This window comes from Salminus brasiliensis, chromosome 4 (genome assembly GCF_030463535.1).
Source record: "Salminus brasiliensis chromosome 4, fSalBra1.hap2, whole genome shotgun sequence".
NCBI classification, from domain to species: Eukaryota; Metazoa; Chordata; class Actinopteri; order Characiformes; family Bryconidae; genus Salminus; species Salminus brasiliensis.
This window is the reverse complement of record NC_132881.1, coordinates 40363873-40383414: the sequence shown is the minus strand read 5'-3', so window position 1 is coordinate 40383414 and position 19542 is coordinate 40363873. Positions and strand designations below refer to the sequence as shown.

At 39.5% G+C, this 19542-nt stretch overlaps 1 protein-coding gene across 1 annotated transcript; it reads left to right on the top strand.

Annotated features, from left to right (window-relative positions):
- Window positions 1–3698: 3698 nt before the first annotated feature.
- Window positions 3699–19204, top strand: LOC140554934 (E3 ISG15--protein ligase HERC5-like). Its single transcript, XM_072678464.1, has 24 exons — window positions 3699–4002; window positions 4685–4796; window positions 6053–6129; window positions 6529–6744; window positions 7714–7805; window positions 8331–8461; window positions 9543–9670; window positions 9753–9826; window positions 9919–10037; window positions 10679–10738; window positions 10823–10928; window positions 11620–11812; window positions 11958–12121; window positions 12208–12282; window positions 12517–12591; window positions 12687–12770; window positions 12867–12965; window positions 13939–14079; window positions 15222–15388; window positions 15500–15563; window positions 15654–15724; window positions 16674–16857; window positions 16995–17097; window positions 17495–19204. The coding sequence occupies exons 1-24, from the start codon at window positions 3789–3791 to the stop codon at window positions 17704–17706; spliced, it is 2961 nt and encodes a 986-aa protein (XP_072534565.1). The 5' UTR covers window positions 3699–3788; the 3' UTR covers window positions 17707–19204.
- Window positions 19205–19542: the final 338 nt, after the last annotated feature.

Sequence of the window (19542 nt, the reverse complement as noted above, 5' to 3'; positions counted from 1 at the left end):
ATCTGAGATTGTATGTAATGACTGGGGAGATGAGGTCAGGCTGGATGTGATATAGAGCTTTATTCAGGGTGAGGGGGCATCACACAAGCAAGCAGACACTGAAGGTGGTTCCATGAGCAAAAATCCAGGAAACACAAGCAAGGAGTCAAAACCAGGAATACAAAGAACTAAAACACAGCAAAGGCTCAGATCTCAGGTAAAGACTTCACAGAGAAGCCTTGCAAAGCCAGGATCAGATTCACAAGCGTGTCCCAATTAGAACATTCTTCTTAGATGTGCTTCTTAAATGATATTTCACTTCATATTTAACATAAAAGTAGTTGTTTTTATTTGTGCATTTTTTTAAATTGGTATTCTTAAGAAATATGAGCCATATTCACCAATATCTGACTAAAAACCTTCTAACAATCCCAACAAAAACTGCATGTCAGACTCATGCTGTGTTAATAAAGTGCAGAATTGTTCACAGCTCTGTTCTTATGATGATGAACCTCACTGTCCTCAAAAGCTTGAGTTTTCGTGTAAACTGAGTGAGCAGATTTTTAAAATAAACTTTTTTTGCCACTGGTAAATAAGGCCTGTGTTCTTATATTTCCTTAAACTTACAAAAGCCTCACACTGTAAAAGTTCAGAGGTTTAAATTATTGTTGCCAATGTTTTAATTAGCCTACAGGGATTAATGTCTAATTTAAGATTAAAAGTGGAGTTTGTTCTTAAAGTACAGTTAGAGTCTACGTGAGGGATATAGTGGCTTCCCAACATAATGGCACGGGTCTCAGATTTTCCAAAGAGGATGCTTTCCTGTTTCCTCCCCCTCACCTCTAGCTCTTGTTTAGTGATTTGTTAACCCTTAGTTTGGTTTTGATTTTCCTCCATTTTGAACGGATTTAACTGGATAATGGAAAATCTTTTTTTTCAGGAATTCCTTTTAACATTTTTTTAATTGAATATGATCGTCTTTATGTTTATTTTAAGATTCTTAGTTTTTTTTTATTATTCATTTTTTAATCCGGCCTCTTGAATCTTTATAGCAGAACTAATGAGCTCCACTACACACAGGTGTGCCCTCTGTTGAGAATCAGGTGAGGGGTGAAGCTTGAAGGGGCTCGGCAGTAGCGTGGTGTGGCCAGTCCAAATGTCAACATTGGGTACATGCACGTGGCACTATGCAGTACCCGACCAGGTCAGTTGAGGGAGGCACCATGACTTGCGTACTATAAGAGTTTCTTACTATGAAGTGAAAGTGTGATCTGTTAGCAGTAATACTTCTTGAAAATGTATTCTCTGTATATTTATGTCTGCCAATGGAGAGACAATTTCACTGGAGAAAATGGCCTAAAACATCTAAAAAAGTACAGAAAATGTATTTATTATGTTGCTTCTGACATGTTAAAACACATGTGCTTTTAGATATTTTGATCAAATTTAACATGATTTCACTCTCCAAGATTTATTTGAAGGTTTGGGGTAAATTCAGCACTATCGCTCATGTTTTTCCCATTGAAATTCAATTCAAATGTATTTCTATAGGCTTTTCACAATGAATGTTGTCACAAAGCAGCTTTTCAGAGATCCAGGTCTGAGCCTCTTCTGAGCAAGTCAATGGTTCAAGAAAAACTCAGATATAGAGGAAGAAACCTTGAGAGGAACCTAGACTTAAAAGAGGAACCCATCCTCCTCTGTTCGGCACCAGATAATAATAAAAATCAAAACAAGAATAAAAAGGAGGGGGAAATGGTAAATGTGGCGTCAAGCCATAAAATATGAAAATGTGCGTGAAATGATAAAGTCCATGCAGGTGAAACAAGTCACAAGTATAGTCATGCAGTGAGGTGAGGATAAATTAATGCGAGGCCCCAGAGCAGGACAGCAGGCAGCAGGATAGCGGAGAGCCAGGTCAGGCGGTACTGGGATTGAACAGTTGGAACTGGGCATCTCAGTGCATGGGAATAAGAGAGAGAAATAAACAGAAAGGGGGGGAAGAAATGTAGAGGTTTTACAGCGGGACAGGATCCAGAGGGTAGGCACGAGCAGCCAACCACAAATGGACTCAAGCCGACACAGGGGACAGCTCAGCACAAGAAAGGAGAAAATGAAGAAGTGTTTAGGAGTATGAACAGACTGATTTACGGCCTGTAAGAGAAGTAGATCAGTGAGACAGCAGTGCTTATAAACTTATAATCAGACCTGTAATCAGACCCATACAAAACAGTGTTAATATGAAAACACATCAGCAAGGGAAACAGTACAGTACACTGGTGGATTGTCCAAAAGCTTGAGCAAAAAGGTAGGTTTTTAATTTAGACGTAAACACTGAGAGGGAGTCTGTGTCCCAAACACCAATAGGACGTTTATTCCAGAGTTGGGGAGCTTCATTAGAGAAAGCGTTGATTCTTCTAAAGCGAGGAACTGACAGAAGGCCAGCGTCTGGCGAACAAAGTGTACGTGATGGGTTGTAGGGTTTAAGTCAAGTCAAGTCAGATCAGATTTAATTGTATAGCTTTTTACAACTGTTGTCGTCACAAAGCGGCTTTACATAATTAGTCATTAATAAAAGACAGAGACAAAGAAAAAAGAAGAAATAATGTACGACATGAAGGATCAAAGACCCAGTAGGCAAGCCAACAGCGGCAGTGGCAAAGAAAACCTCCCTCAGAGCTGGAGGAAGAAACCTTGGGAGGAACCAAGACTCACGAGGTGGACCCGACCCGTCCTCCTCTGGCCAGACTATTTAAACATTAATGATAAAAATTACCAAACCAGATACAGCAGATAGTTAATAGTGGTGATATTAATAGTGGCAGATAGTTAAAGAGTCCATTTGGGTTTTAACATGGTCATTAAACAGGTAGCAGTGGTAAGCAGATGAACCGCTGGTCTGCTATGGGTGGTGGTGGGTGGTTTGACGCAGGTAGAGGGGACCTCAGCAGGCAATCTTCCAACAGGTCGGGCTAGGTGGTTGGGTTTAAGAAGGTCCCCAAAATATTGTTTAGTGACTTATACGTCAGAAGGAGTATTTTATAATCTATGCAGAATTAAACTGGTAATCAGTGAGTGCAGGGACGAGAGAATGGCACTAATATGGTCAGATTTCCCATAGTGAGCCCTAGTGAGCTCTCTAGCAGCTGCATTCTGCGCTAGTTAGAGATTTATTAATGATTTGCATGAACCTCCAAACAGAAGGGCATTACAGTAATCCAATCTTGATGTTATAAATGCATGCACCAGCTTATCAGCATCATTTAATGAGAGCACATTACGCAGTTTGGCAATATTATGTAGCTGGAAGAAGGTAGTTTTTATTATGTCAAATCCATCCAGATTTACAGCAATTCTGGCATTTGCATGAGGCCACAGTGCGCTTTATAACCACAGAATTTCAGTGTAACACCAGTTCTGTAATTTGATGGAAACGTGAATCGCTTGTGAACCCCCGATGAGAAATAACCTCTAATTCCTCTCCCTTCAAGCTTACATTTCTGCATTTCATTATGTTCTACCTGTGAACTACAGGCGTCAATTCAGCACTATAGAGGTTAATTCAATGTTTGTGTGTGTGTGTGTGTGTGTCTGTGTGTGTGTGTGTGTGTCTGTGTGTGTGTGTGTGTGTGTGTGTGTGTGTGTGTGTGTGTGTGTAAGAGCTACTCAGATCGACACTAACTTTCGGTTTCGTTTTCCATTTCGCTCTCGCGCCTGAACGTCACAGAGACTTCAGCCCTAATAACACGCGAGCCCTTAGCGCGAGCCCTCAGAACGCCGCCGGCTCGCTCCACAGAACCTTCTCAAAGATGCTGTGCTACTGGGGGGATGACGTCAGAGCGGGCTTCGGGCTGGTGAAGCCTGATGGAGTGAAGAAGAGCCAGTCCGGTGTCTTCTTCTGTTCTCCCGGGGCCAGGATCAAACAGATCGCGCACGGAAAGTGGCTGGTGGGCTTCGTGCGAGGAGAGGGGGACGTGTCCGTCCTCAGACTGCCCCAGGATGGCGGGCAGTGCGGCAGGCTGAGTATGTATGGGACAGGACAGGGAGTGGAGCTGGGGCACTGAGTGAGTGAGTGAGTGAGTGAGTGGACCAGGGGGAGTGGAGCGGGGGCACTGAGTGAGTGAGTGAGTGAGTGGACCTGGGGCACTGAGTGAGTGAGTGAGTGGACCTGGGGGAGTGGACCTGGGGCACTGAGTGAGTGAGTGAGTGAGTGAGTGAGTGGACCTGGGGGAGTGGACCTGAGGGAATGGACCTGGGGCACTGAGTGAGTGAGTGAGTGGACCTGGGGGAGTGGACCTGGGGCACTGAGTGAGTGAGTGAGTGAGTGAGTGGACCTGGGGCACTGAGTGAGTGAGTGAGTGGACCTGGGGCACTGAGTGAGTGAGTGAGTGAGTGAGTGAGTGAGTGAGTGGACCTGGGGCACTGAGTGAGTGAGTTAGTGAGTGAACCTGGGGCACTGAGTGAGTGAGTGAGTGAGTGAGTGGACCTGGGGCACTGAGTGAGTGAGTGAGTGAGTGGACCTGGGGCACTGAGTGAGTGAGTGAGTGAGTGAGTGGACCTGGGGCACTGAGTGAGTGAGTGAGTGAGTGAGTGGACCTGGGGCACTGAGTGAGTGAGTGAGTGAGTGGACCTGGGGCACTGAGTGAGTGAGTGAGTGAGTGAGTGGACCTGTGTCTCAGAGTCAGCTTTTCTGTCTCTTTCTCAGAGAGTCTGAAGCTGAAAGACAGAATCAGACTGATGAGCTGTGGAGAAACACAAGCTGTCCTTCTAGCATACGGAGGCAGAACTCTTTGGATGGACCAGTTTAATAATTGCGGGTATGTATTCGGTATATTAATAATAATAATAATAATGGTCACCTTATTGGCTTGTGTTTAGTAGTGTCTTAACTTAGAGGTATCTTTGAATTTTTTGCCTATTGACACTAGCCGAGGTTATTCTTGGGTAAATAGCAAAGCACTTCTGTAAGTCGCTCTGGATAAGAGTGTCTGCTAAATGCCTTAAATGTAAATAATAATGATGATGATGATAATAATAATAATAATAATAATAATAATAATAATAATATAATTAACATAAATGAGACTTAAACTGATACTACTCAAAACATTAAATAATATTTTACACTATATACATTGCATTAATAGTACTGATATGAATATTATAGTGTAGTGTTATAATATTATAGTAGGTGTTAACTTTTTCACAAACATTAAAGGCAGTTTACACTATTCTGGAGAACAACAGCTGATATCTGACCTCAACAGAAAAAACCCTCCCTTTAGTGCTCCTTCAGAAGCTCCACCCTTCAAATTCAGGCATGGTATTCTCAATCACTACCTGCAGGGTTTCCATGCTGGTTGCCCAGGTGTTCTAACAATTCATCCTACCTATCGAACTGTCCTACCAAGGCTTACTCCACATGTTCACATCAATATTACGTCATGATTCATGTGCTTGGCGGTCCGCCCATAATTTCATCCTACCTGGACTTTCCGCATTTCATCAGTAGAGTTAGATAACTTGGTATTTGTAATGTTTTTAATGTTAATTGCTTGATCCCATCCACATGTTTAAATTGTGCATGTTTGTTCAGAATCGTGGAGGATATGTTTCAAACATGTGCACAGTAGTCTATGAGATGATCCCACCTGTAGAGTAATTTGCGTTAATGCCCTTTTTCTGTTAAATCACTGGTCTTAGCAAAAAAGGGAACAAAGAACACGCTGTTTCCCTATGAGTTACTAGATATAGACAGCTATATCTATAAATAAGTGCTACGGTAGGACATTTCAATAAGGTAGGACAACTCGACAGAACACCGGCCTTGTACACCATCGCTATCGCACTGTTAGCACCTTGCTAATGTTACCTAGCATAGCATTTCAAATTATGAATGAATCTAATCTGATCTAACTCTTAATTAACTTTACTTATTCGTTTACAAATTGGTTTGAGTGGGACTAATGTACACATTTGATTTAAGTAAACTAAGAAAAGCACATAAACGTTGTGTTAATCGTGACTGCTAAAGCCCTTTGCACATTACTGTATATATGTTACTGTTTCACAGGCCCATCAAGGAGCTCTCCAGTAGAGACATCATTCAAGTTGCATGTGGAAACCGGCATTGCATGGCACTAACCCACGGTATTTACATCACAATTCTGATTAAATGTGAAAGTAAATAAATAATGCATTACATTAGAAGAGCTTTTTATCTCCAACCCCGATCTAACTGCTACGACTCAGATGTTTAGATGGTGCTGAAGAACATTGTTTAAGTGGTTCTGATCTCTTTCTCTGACTAAAAGCTATAGTGTGGGGTCCAAAGTTCAGCAGCTTGCAGCGCTAGCTTTCGTTTCCCTGTCAGTGAGTTGTTTGAGCCCTGCAGTGCTAGATTAGGGTTGGAGATGATATCAAGCTTATTTGCTGACTTGCTGTACTCTATGAATATTCAAATGTTTATAACATTATAAACAAATGAGGAGTCTTCTTAAAACTCTTCATTGGCTTAAAAAGAGTGATATTGTGATCTTGTCCTCTTAGATGGTCTACTGTTCATGTGGGGTGAGAACTCCAGGGGTCAGCTGGGTTTGGGGAGACGCAATCCCAATTCTCCTCAGCCCCTCAAGTCTCTGTATGGGATCCCGCTGGCTCAGATTAGTGCAGGAGGAGACCATAGCTTTGCCCTTTCTCTCTCTGGAGCTGTGTTTGGGTGGGGCAGGAACAATGCTGGACAGCTGGGCCTGGGGGACACTGAGGGTAAGGCTTGTCCTTTGATTCTTTTTAGAACTTCACTGCAAAATGTGAATTGTGCTGGCCACTTTGTAAGAAAACATCAACTGATAATTTATAAATAAGTGTATCTATGAGTTATATATCTACATATCTTACATATCTATGAGTTGCCCCAATTCTACATTCTAGTGTGTTGGATAGTATTTTAAGCCAGAAACATACTCAACGCCAGTACGTGAACTTAAATCCCGAAGCCCAGCCAGCGCTGTTCAAACACACAGTCCTGCTGTATGTTTACAACATGCGTTCTTACATTACTGTGGCGGTTAAAACACTAAGGGGGGCAATGGTGGAGAACTGGTCCACCATGACAGTTAACTGGATAAATCAAGCCAGCGGTATGCTGTCACTGTGTTGTGCTAATAAGTTCGTCTAGACATTTTTTTTTAATGCAACTATGCAAGAAACCTAGGTTGCTTTGTTTGAAGTGTCTGTATGCCTTTGCACTTCCTGCTGATTGTGAACATGTGTACAGATGGAAAATACTTCAGTAATTTGTTAAAGTACTTACTTTACCTAAATATAGTTTTGGGAGATTTACAACTTTGCAACTGTATAATGCACATTTTATTTATTTTTAATTATTAAAACATCCAATCAGATTTATATCACTAAAACCCATTGTTCGCCACACCAAACTCGTAGCCTGCACTGCTGAAGAACATGAGAAGCAACAGTGCAGCAAATTGCAGAAGGACTAATGCTGAGCAAGTGTGATGCTGTGCAATGCAACAGTTCAGACAATATCATATTTATATGCACTGCATTTTATGGCATTGCAGACCCACCTTTACTAACTTTAAGCCCTGAGACTCTTTAGTGTATCTGTTAAATCGTTTACCTTTTACTTTTGAATACCTGAGCGTGTTTGAAAGTATTACAGTATTTTCTCTGTATTCTTCCCATGTGTGCCTTTTTGGCTTGTTGCCACAGACAGGGATGTTCCAGCCTGTGTGAATAACCTGAGCCTCAAGAGAACAGTCTTCATCTCATGTGGAGAGGAACACACTGCCACTTTGTCAAAGGTACTTACTAGACTAAATGTGCTGTGCATCCTTTACTACATGGGATGGTTAAATGACCTGGCAAGTGCCCACGGCCCTCTGACTGCCAGGGGCCTGAGATGACTCCACTGCATGTAAACATTTTATTAAAAATTTATACAAATGCATAGAATATCAGATGAATATGAAATGCCTAAAACAATTAAATAAATGAAGATGAGGTTTCTCAGTTTTTCAAACGAGGCATGCATGTTCATAATTTTGCACTATTATATAAAACAAAATCTTAAGCCCCCAATACCAAAATTTTTCAGAAATTATTAACTGAAATTAATGACTTTTTTTGTGTACTTGATCTGAGTTTGTTGTTGTGGGATGATTGAGGGCGTCTCATTAGGATTTACCACTAAAATAATGTCCATTCATTTTTCTTTCTATTTTAAGTGCTTTCCACAATAGTAACACAGCTATTAAAATGTTATATAAATCTAATATTAAAAACATATAATTAAGAAACAAGTGGATGTCAAATGATTTTTTCCTCAGGGGGGAACGGTTTTCACATTTGGATCAGGTTGTTATGGGCAGCTTGGACATAACTCCCTCACAGATGAACATCGGCCTCGTGTGGTTGCTGGACTCTGGGGGTCCAAGGTATCGAAGATCACCTGTGGAAGGTAGATTTTCTTCATATATATGCATTATTAAAGTTGTCGGACTATTAACATGCAGCTGTTAAGTATAAAAGTGGAATTATGCATTTAACCCATGGGTCAATATGGATCTTGATGTAATACGACCCACACAGTTTGATATGATGCATCTTTACGCAGCGTATGCAATGTTTTTGGTGGTTCTGTACATCAGCATACTTGATTTACTGTAAAATAAAACAGTGACCCCGCAGTTAGTCCAAAGGTTAAAAAAATCAGCTTTAATTTAATGGCATTTACGTATATATATAGGTTTAGTCATATGACCCTAAACATGTAAAAAAAAAAACATTTGGGACCAATTGTGGGCCAAAAGGTGGGATGGTCTTGACTGTTCAACCATCCCAAGCTTACATTAAACTGAAGACCACCATTAAATAAAAAAAGCCTTGTAAATAATCAGTAATGTAAATAGGGGTTCATCACAGGCCGGGCAGAAATCATCTGCATTATAATATACATTGAATTTACTTGATGCAAATATCTGCACTACATGGACAAAGGGACTGGGACACCTGTACATTCATGTTCCCAAAATCAAGGGTATTAAAAAGATTGTATTCTGCTTCTGTTGGAGTACATGTCTCTACTGTCCAGGGAAGGCTTTCTACTAGATTTTGGAGCATAAGTGAAGCCAGGATGTGAATCCAAAGAACACAATACCACTGCTCCACAGCTCAATGCTTTATACCCTTTTAGCTCACGTCAACACTTTTCTAAGCTGTGCATGTGTGCATTAGCACAGGAATGCATACATTAAGAAGGGTGTCTACAAACATTTGGACATATAGCGTACATCATTTCTAGATGGATGAATACATCACATTAACATACTTTTCCATTTCACTTTACTTACTTTTGGCAGTGACTATAATATATAATATCTGTATATATGTAATATAATAAATAAAAAGTTTAAATATTGTATATAATACTATCCATGTAACACCTTAATATTCTGCATAGCCATGGTCCAGTTACTTACAGACTCTATAGACAATAGATTACTCCAGTTAACTTTTTATTTTCTGCCCATAAATTCAAGACAACACACTCTAGCACTGGTTCATTCATCAAAAACAATCTACTCCTTTGGACGTGGAGAGCAAGGACAGCTGGAAAATGGGCAGCAGACCAATCAGTGTGTGCCATTACCTGTACATCTGCCACCAGGTATTAATAAGCCAGTTTTCATTTGAATCAGATACAAACTGCCAGCTCAGAATGAAGAAATGTTCAAATGTTTAAATTCTAGAGGCAAACCACGACCAGACAGTTGAGCAGATCGTTGCTGGTGGGAATCATTCCTTGGTCTTGTGCTCTCGGCAGGTGATATATGGTGAAATAGGTTATTATTAACTAGAAGCAAGTTAATGGCTGCATATTTATTGCAATTCTACTATTTGCAAATCTGTTTACAGGAAACTGATTCAGTGAAGCCAGAGCCAAACCTAGGGAGGGGCATTTTGATATTAGAGGACAGACTAATTAACAGATGGATCACTGAATGTGACTCAAAGCAGTGGAAGACCATCAAGAAGTGAGTGTTTAAAGCAACATTTTGTAGTATGTTGATGCTCCACTGACATGTATGAAGGAGAGTGTCTGTATCGTTGCCTCTCTGAGCTTGGCACGCTGTTAGTGCACTATGTAACTTGCATCGGGTTCATGGACAATGCTTGCGAGAGCTACATATCGCAGTGTAACCAGAGTCATATCTGTGTAAAATCCTGTAATATTACTCTACCGCCTCCGTTCACTTGCTTTTTTCAGTGACGGTTCTGTATCTCGCAGCATGTCCAGAAATGCGTGTGCTTTAGTGATGGCTTAAAGCTGGAATTCCACTTCAAAACTGTAGGGGGAGCCCAGGAGCAAGAAATATCAGTTCTCTCATAATGCTGCTTGTAGTGACTGCAGACACACATGACATTCACCATATATCTACTGTATCTAGACCATACAGCGCCTTACAAGTAAAGTTGTTATTATGCTGCATTGTGAATAATATGAACTGTAAACTGTACTAGGAGCAGAACGCTATTAAAGAGAATATATGGGAGTATAGTAATTGAATAACTTTTGTTTTGTGTTACTAGAAAGACTAGACAGCTCATTCTGATTTATTATGTTGTTGTATTTATATTGTTGTATATCTTCTTGTTTTCCCCTTCTAATTCATAGAGAAATCAAAACTGTGTTCTCATCTGCAGCATGTCTGAATGGGAGCTTCATTAAAAAAGGGTAATTCAGTCAGATTTAATACCATGCAGTTGGAACTACAGAGCAACTACAGAGCTACTCATTGATTCTGTTTGTTGTACACAGTTGTGATGGACATTATCAGACTTCCACAAGCTTCTCTGGTTTGGATTTGGAATCAGTTAGAGCTGCTGTTGAGCGGTTAGCTGAGAAGGACAAGGTGCTGTTGCAGGTAAAGCACCTGAAAGTTTCACAAAAACCAGGACTAGTTCCATCATAATTAACTTGCATGTTTTTTAAAGACGACAGCCCAAATGTTTTCCAGTCTAAATAGTCTTCACTCTAGATCTCAGCAGCACCATTAACAGTTTAAAAGTGTTTAAAAGTGTGTGGTCCAGACATTCCTATTGGACAGTATCAGAGGGATGGTTTAGGCAAACTGTCTTACAATGGTAATTGCATATATACACAATGTGGACAAAAGTATTGGGACGCATATTTTAATCGTTGAATGTAGGTGTTTCATTCAGTCCCACTGCCGCAGATGTATAAAATCAAGCACCTTGCCATGGTGGTTCAACTATGAGTGGTATTATTGAAAAGTGGAAGCATTTAGAAACCACAAGAAGTGTCAGACCACATAAAGTTACAGAGCGGAATCAGGTCAGAGAGCTAAGCTCAGAGCATAGTGTAGAAAAGTCTCCAAAGCTCTGCTGACTCAATAACTGCAAAGCTCCAAACCTGCTGTTAGAGCTGCAAAGGGGGACCAGCTCCATATTAAGACCTTTAGATTTCAAATGGGGTGTCAAAGAAAAAAAGCTCCTGTAAGTGTAATGTGTATCTGTCATATTTTCTTCTCGGAAAGTTGTATATTCATATTTTTTCAGGCCTTTAATGTTTTTTTAATGATACCTTTGGTTCAGGTCGAGAATGTTGTGAAGAATAATCTGCTTCCATCTCTGGGCTTCACTGCTTTTGGCCTTGAAACTCTTAGAGTTTACCTCATCTTGCCTGAACTCCTCAGAGTGCTGAACAAATCTCAGCATGAGACAAAGCTATCTCATGAATGGGCCTCTGCTATCCTAAGGCTGAATCCTTCTTTGCTCCAGGTTTTGGGTAAGCTCTATGATGATGGTATATAAGTATAAAGTATATGTAAGTGTGAATGATATATTTGACACTACAGTACATATTCAAACATTTTCTGTACTGAACACAGAAGGAAATATGATGTTTGGGTTCACTTTTTGGTGTGTTTCAGAAACTTACTGGTCTGAGCTCCCTGGTGACGTCCTCAAAGCCTTGGTGGAGCTCTTTCGTAAACCGTCAGCAGACATTTTATATCAGAAAGCATTTAACCCACAAGAAAACTCCTTGGATGAAGATCTACTGAAGTTTGTGAAAGTCCTACAGTTGGTCTACAAGGTGAATATATTGTGATGAAATAGGGAAGAGTTTTAAAAAGTGTTTTACATTCTTTATAAATTGATTTGATTATTTTTAATCTATAGGCATCCTGCAGCAGCCGAAGAGAAATCACCCCCACAAATTTCTTCATCTATGAGATCAATTCCCTTCTAGAATTAGTGAGAATTTTACAAATCTTGTAAATCTTTTTACAAAAACTCATGTTTGGTTTAATCCATGTGTGTTTGTATAATCCTATTTTTTATTTGTTCATTCAGTGATATACAAGTTTATGTTGATAACATATGGTGTTCATCATACTGTCCACAACTGTAAGAGTCTATAAGAGACTGTTGCTGGTGAACATCCATTGCTGTAATTCTGCATACACTTAATTCTTTTTTTACATGTAGTTGCAAGCTGTTAATATGACGTGGGGTAATTGGTTTCCCAACCCTGTAGTGCTTGCAAATATACAGTATGTGAAGGTGGGTATTCTATACAAGTACATGCATAAGCAACACAAATAAGAATATTTTAGTCCAAATATGAATCATTGTGGCATTCATTACCATTCTTGCAGCACATCCTAAATCGTCTGAAGTCCAGTCCTTGCATCTTTAACCTGGAGGCCAAATGCAACCTTCTGAAAATCAGAGAACTTAGGGTATGTACTCTGTCTGTAGATTTACATTCCTCTCTCACATAATCCTAAATTATCCTGTTAATGTTCTCCTCTAAAATACCAACGCTGTGATTGTAGAGCTGCTTCAGGCTGCAGTTGAGACGCACTGCACTCCTGGAGGACTGTTTCAGTCAGCTGAAAACTGCCGATGGTATTGCTCTGAAAGGATGTCTGCAGGTATGTCTGGCCATTGGTCCAACTCATCCAAATGCACTTTTTGTCTTTTCTTAAAATCATCTAATTAGTAGTTATTTACAGCACGTTTATCATTTAGAAATGACATCACACAGGTTAATTAGTTGAATAATAGGTTAAAAGCGTCCTTGACTTTTAGGATTTATGACATGGTCAGTGCTACTAAATCATGATGTGCAGTATAAACTAAACAGAAATGGCATATTTGACACAAATGACATTGACTGAACTCAGTCCTACATATGCAGTAGAGTTCCTCTCAGTTAGGTTCCTCTCCTGGGAGATCTCACACTCTAAACTTCTCCAGCTAAAACTGGATGGAGGTTGATTGATGTTTTTGCATAGAAGCCAAATAAAAGCTGGGGCACTGCCTGTGATTTTGGGCCCTATGAAAAGCTATAACGCTGGGCCCCACAATGTGGCAAAAGTACTCAACTAATAATGAATTAATACATTTGTTAGGGCCCCTAACAGTCACAGGCCCTTGGAATTAACTTGCCCCTGTATGGAAGTGAGCTCTGGAGTTCTCTTCCTCCTGTGTGCATGTACATTTCCGCCTGTGTGCCTGTCCACGTGTGGTTGGAAGAAATTGGAAAATCATATTATGTCTCAATTATATATATATATATATATATATATATATATATATATATATATATATATATATATATATATATATATATATGTATATATATATATATATATATATATATATATATATATATATATATATATATATACATATACATTTTGTAGTTTTACCCTTTGTAGCCTCTAGTTTCTGGATCACATTGCCCAGTACACGCAGTATGTGTGTAATGCAAAATAACAGGAGGGTTACGCTAAGAGCAGAGAATATTGTGTGTTTACATTTATCCGTAATCATAAAGTGACTCTAAGGCTTTTACAGTAGTCATAATGTTAATATGTGTGTTTATTTGTGGTTGATTTGCAGGTGATATACTCTGAGAAGTGTGAAAAGACAGACGTTAATAAAAGGGACTTCTTCCACAATGTGTTTCGTGATTTGTTGATGCCAGAATCTGAAATGTTCATGTACAACGACACAGAAACACTGATCTGGTTTCCTTCTGAGGTACAACAGAGACACTCATTATCCACATTACTAAAAAAAACACCTGCCTTGTACTTCCACTCAGCGGCAATATTCTGCACTTTATAACCTTCACTCTGTACATATACAGAGACAACCTTTAGCCTAAGCTGATTTCAATTTACAAATACCTTGGTAATCAGTTGAATCATTGATGCAGTGTTATGGCCCACACAGCCTGGAGTTTGACATGTGTGGGCCATGAGAAACACAATGATAACCACATCTAACAGATCTGGGAACATGAAAACAAACTGATATGCCATCTTATTTTTGTTTAATGTTGTACTAAAGCTCACATGACACACATGTTTATGCTTTATTAAAGAATTTGCTTAATGTGCAGTCTTCTTGCAAGTTAGTCTGCTTAACCTCACTAGCAAGGTACCTTAGCATGTAACCTATGAGTTGTGTTTGATTTAAATTTGGGCTTCTCAGTGAACCACATCCAACCCAATGTCTTTTCTCTAAATCTTCACTGTTAACAGTTACATACTATGTAAAAGTTGCATATATTAAGAATAGACAAAACTAGCTGTTTTTGCTCTTCTATCCCTTTGGTTTAAGTTGAATGTTTGTCATCTACTCTCACCTGATTGGTTAATAGCAATGTGGTGGCCAAACTTATTTGGGTAAAGTAAAAACCTACTACCTAAGTTTTTCACCATTAGGCAAAGTTGCAAGTGGACATGTATTGTAATACAGTGTATCCATTGTTAATGTAAGAACAACCTAGTGATAATGTATGACAGTTAACCCCTTAAAAATCCCATGTCTCACTGGCAGGCCAAAAGTGTTATCACACACTTACCAAAGAATAGCCCCACCAGTACAGAAGTCCCTGTTGTTACTGGGTAATACTCCTTGGTGTCCAATAAGCCTTGGAGTGTTTAGGGGGCATCAGTTAGTTCATGTTTGGGACAGGCCTAGTTTAAATAGTTACTGTGAGTATGCAACAGAGTTCATCTCTCAGTTCAAACTCATTTTCTTTTCATTTCTTTTCAGTTTTTCAACTAATACTACATTTTATTACACTCCAATGATTTTCCTTATTACAGTTCCTGTTCATTTTGCCAGCTATGTTGTGAAGGTGATTTTTTCACTTTGGCTTTTCATCCCAACAGCCCAGTTTGCCAGCGGAGAGGTACTATCTGTTTGGGTGCCTGTGCGGTCTGGCCTTTTATAACAACAGTGTGGTGAACCTGCCCTTTCCTTTAGCCCTGTTCAAGAAGCTTGTCAACATCCAGCCTTCTCTTGAGGATCTAACAGAATTCAGCCCTGTTCTTGGAAAGTAAGAACTTTGAACTTTGATCTAGGTGATTAAATTCCCCTAGACCTTTATCACCATCTCTGAGCTTTTTACAATTAATTCTTTAATGGCTATTACATGTTCTATAAATAGGAGCCTTCAGTCCATACTGGGCTACAGCGATGAAGATGTTCATAGCGCCGAGATGCCTTTCACAGTAAGTGTTTGGTAATGTGCAAGAAAGACTAGCTTCTTAAATGATTTACTATTATTTACAGTAATATTTTATTTGTCTTTTGAAATGTAGATTATCTGGGACAACAAAGACATCGACCTGGATCCGAATGAGCCTGAGAAGGTCATCACAAGCTCAAACAAGTTAGTTTAACGTTTTGAAATTAAAATAAACAACAGTGTCTGTGAAACACTTGTAGACTTGTAGAAACATCCTGTAGACGGCCGCAACATATAAAAAGGAAAAGCCACACAAAAAAGATGTAGATACAATTTCTGTTATTTAGAGCTATTAAAGAGTTTTTAAGCGTCAGATGTCTAGGGGATCTAAGGATCACCACTCCTCCACTCCACTCAAGGTCATCTAGGGTCTCCATGATCTGCTACAAAGACCACAGAAAGAGAAAAAGAAGAGAGATAACAGCCTCTCCTAGAGAGATCAAATAAAGGTGGTCAATAGTACCTATAAATGAATAGGATCTATAAATGAACCTTTTTGATGCTGTAATGAAAATTTTTTTTAATGTTTAAAACATTTGGCTGATTTTATCCAGAGCAACTTTTAGTTAAATCATGTTTTACAGGCAGGTAACTGTAGCTTTAGGTGCCTTGCCCCAGGACTCTTACTGGTGTAGTTTGTCATACGGCATATGTCATATGTCAACTCTTGTCTACCATGAAGAAAGGCAAGGCTCAGGTTGATGCTCTACAGGAGGACAAAACTATATACATACTAAACATGAAAAATGTTGAAAAATTACATTAAATAAATACAAAATACAAACAAAATATACACAAAATATAGAATATACAAAGACAGGAGGGATCTGTAGAAATTGTTTGATATGTACATTTATGAGACAGGTATAGTCTGAGAGAGAGTGGAGCTAAATAAAATATGTATGTTTATGTCCATTCCTTTAATGAGGCAAAGAACCATTTAAGCATCCAAACAGTAAATTGGGTTGTCATGGTTCAATGTAGTGCCAATGCCTGTACTACAAGACCCTTAAAGAAACCTTGAAGTACATACTTGCATAAAGATCACTATTCATCTCTATAATGGAATCTGCATGCCACTGTTCTGTGACAGAAAGACGTTTGTGGATGCCTATGTGGATTTTGCCATGAACAAGTCAGTGGAGCGAGTGTTTGAGGAGTTCAGAAGGGGCTTCTACAAGGTGTGTGACCGAGACGTGGTGGAGTTGTTCCAGCCAGAGGAGCTGAGAGGAGTGATGGTGGGCACAGAAGAATATGACTGGGAAACCCTCAAAAAGGTGTGGTCTCCACATTAGGGAGATTGGGGACTTGATCCAGTGCTTAATTTGTATATTTAGAGGATCGGCAGGCGTGAGGATTGACAGTAACAGTGGCTTTATGTTTGACAATGCCTATCTTTCTTTATATTGGACAGAATGTAACCTATGAAGGATCGTTCCATGCAAGACACTCAACTATTATCTCTTTCTGGGAAGTGTTTGAGGAGCTGTCATTCAAGGACAAGAAAGCCTTCCTCTGTGAGTCACTTTTCTCATTTTACAAGAGTTCTGCATGTTTTTACAACATCTCTGTCTCTAGCCCTTTATCTTTGATCAGCTTGTGACAACAGCTGTTCTTGGCTAGATGTCTTTAGGTGATGGACCACTGTCACCCTAGCTGTGATACCCCAGCAACGCTGCTGTATCTTTACACACTCACCATTGCCGCACATACTATCATGCACCTACAGTGTCAGTGTCAGTTCTGTGCTGGGAATGGTTCACCTCCCACATAAACCAGTTTCTCAGTTACTGGTAAATAAAATGGATGAAAAGGGACATAAATGTTGTTCCTTATCCAGAGGAGAGTTTTTGATGTTTCTCTAAATGCACAGAGTACAGCTTGTAATGGCATCACATCTTGTTTGTTTTACAGTGTTTTTGACTGGGTTTGACAGAGTGCCTGTTCTTGGTATGAACCAAGTGAAGATGAGGGTCTGCCCCCTGTTAAACTCCACCCAAGATCACTTGCCTGAGGCCCTTACCTGCCATTCCCTGCTGCAGCTTCCAGTGTATCAAACCAAGCAAACACTCAGAGATAAACTTATCGAGGCCCTACAGCACAAGAGGGGCTTCTGGGAGGATTAACCCCATAACACTCCAAGGCTTATTACACACTAAGGTGTATTACTACAGGGACTTCTGTAAAAACTGATGGGGCTATTCTTTGGTGGCTCAGCTAGTTTTAACAAATGTTATATAGTATTTGTCTCTGGCATAATATAAATGAAAGTGAAGGAAGCATTTATCACAGCTTCTATCATACAGCAGTAAATTTGCTATAATCAGAGAACTCATAGTAAAACCTCATATGCTCAAACTCCAAACTGTATACATTTGCTGATACCTGAATATAACTTACATTAAATTGTTAGCACCTATCTGCAGTTTTAATGTTCTCTATTTTAATCTATATGATCTATTTTTATGTTATAGTATCTCCTGCGTACAATATTTGTTCTACCCCTTTTTGAGGCATGATATGAGCAAATAATTTTTCTTGTAGAAATGGTTCAGTGACAAATTGGATGTGCATGATTATCTAAGTCATGTTTGGTGTGTAAAGTGTGCTTCTTTTTCTTATTTTTAAACTGGAGCTAGATGAGGCAGACACTGCTAACAAACACTTGATGTCAGTGATCACCCAAATCATTTGCACACATATTTCTCTCAGCCCACTCAAACTGCATTCTTGTCTTTATTACTCTCTCACAGACATGTCTACAGGGTTCAGGAACTAAATAAAAGGTCTCTGTGTAGCTGAACATCAGGAATAGCCATTTTAGATGATGTAAATATGTGCAGTGCTTCTGTATCCTAAACTACACTGACTAGTCTGTAAGACATTAATGAAGGCCTTAGTGGCAAATGTGTGCATGAATTGAACATGGATCTTTTTGGAAGAGAGTTTATTAGCGGACTCATGGCTCTAGTGCACCAATAATGAGGCAAAATTAGACAATAAACTGTATATGACTTTTTTTTTGTTTTTCCTTATTGAGCTGTTAAACTGATGGTTTATTTATTTAGTTATTAATAAAAGGGTCACATTTATTGTCACACTGAGATGTTTGTTTTTATTAGTGGGTCGACTCAAGTTCTCTAAAAGTTTATTTTATGGACACAACACACTTTATGTCAAAGCAGTGGTAACTTACAACAAGTCTCTAGATAATGGACTGTTAAACTGTAGTCTTTTTTTCCAGATATTTCCATAAATACTAGCACAGTAAAGAGGCAAAAAGGTCATATCCAACATGTGTTTATTAACTACCCCAGTCGTATTGATTACTTTGTACAACCTGCCTGAGTTGCAAATCTTCCAGTGGACTCTCTCCAGACCATCTCACAGATATTCCTGGATAGGGTGGGTTAGGTCAGAAGAATGGCTTTTTTTCTGGCATTGCCATCCAAGAAGCTTGCATGTGGTCCTTTCAAAAAAGGTAAACTAAAATATTTCTGCAGTATTTGATAGCATTCTTGTCTAATTTACCACAGAAATCAGGATTTTACTGTTTCCAACATTAAATATAAACTCAGAAGACTCGTGCAGGTTCACTTGTCTGTTTGGATAATAAATAAAGTGGTTTTGGGAAAACTCTCATTCTGTCTATTTTTGTAAAGAGCTCTCTAACCTGGCTTGGATCATTGACTTTGTTGTTGAACACATGATATCTGTCTCTGTACCTTTGGAGGAGCTGTTTCGGAGGAACGTCTCCCCCGAGCACATTAACTGGTCTTCATGAGTGAAGAGGATTATGGTAAAGTCTCTGCATTTCTCCCCAAAAACCTCGCCACAACCAGCAGAAACACATGAAGCACCAGAGCGGGCCAGTCTATGTCCAGGAGAAGCTTCTGTGATCACCTCTGGATAGTCCAACCCTGGAGTGTCCACCACATGGACCCTGTGGTTACAACACTGGC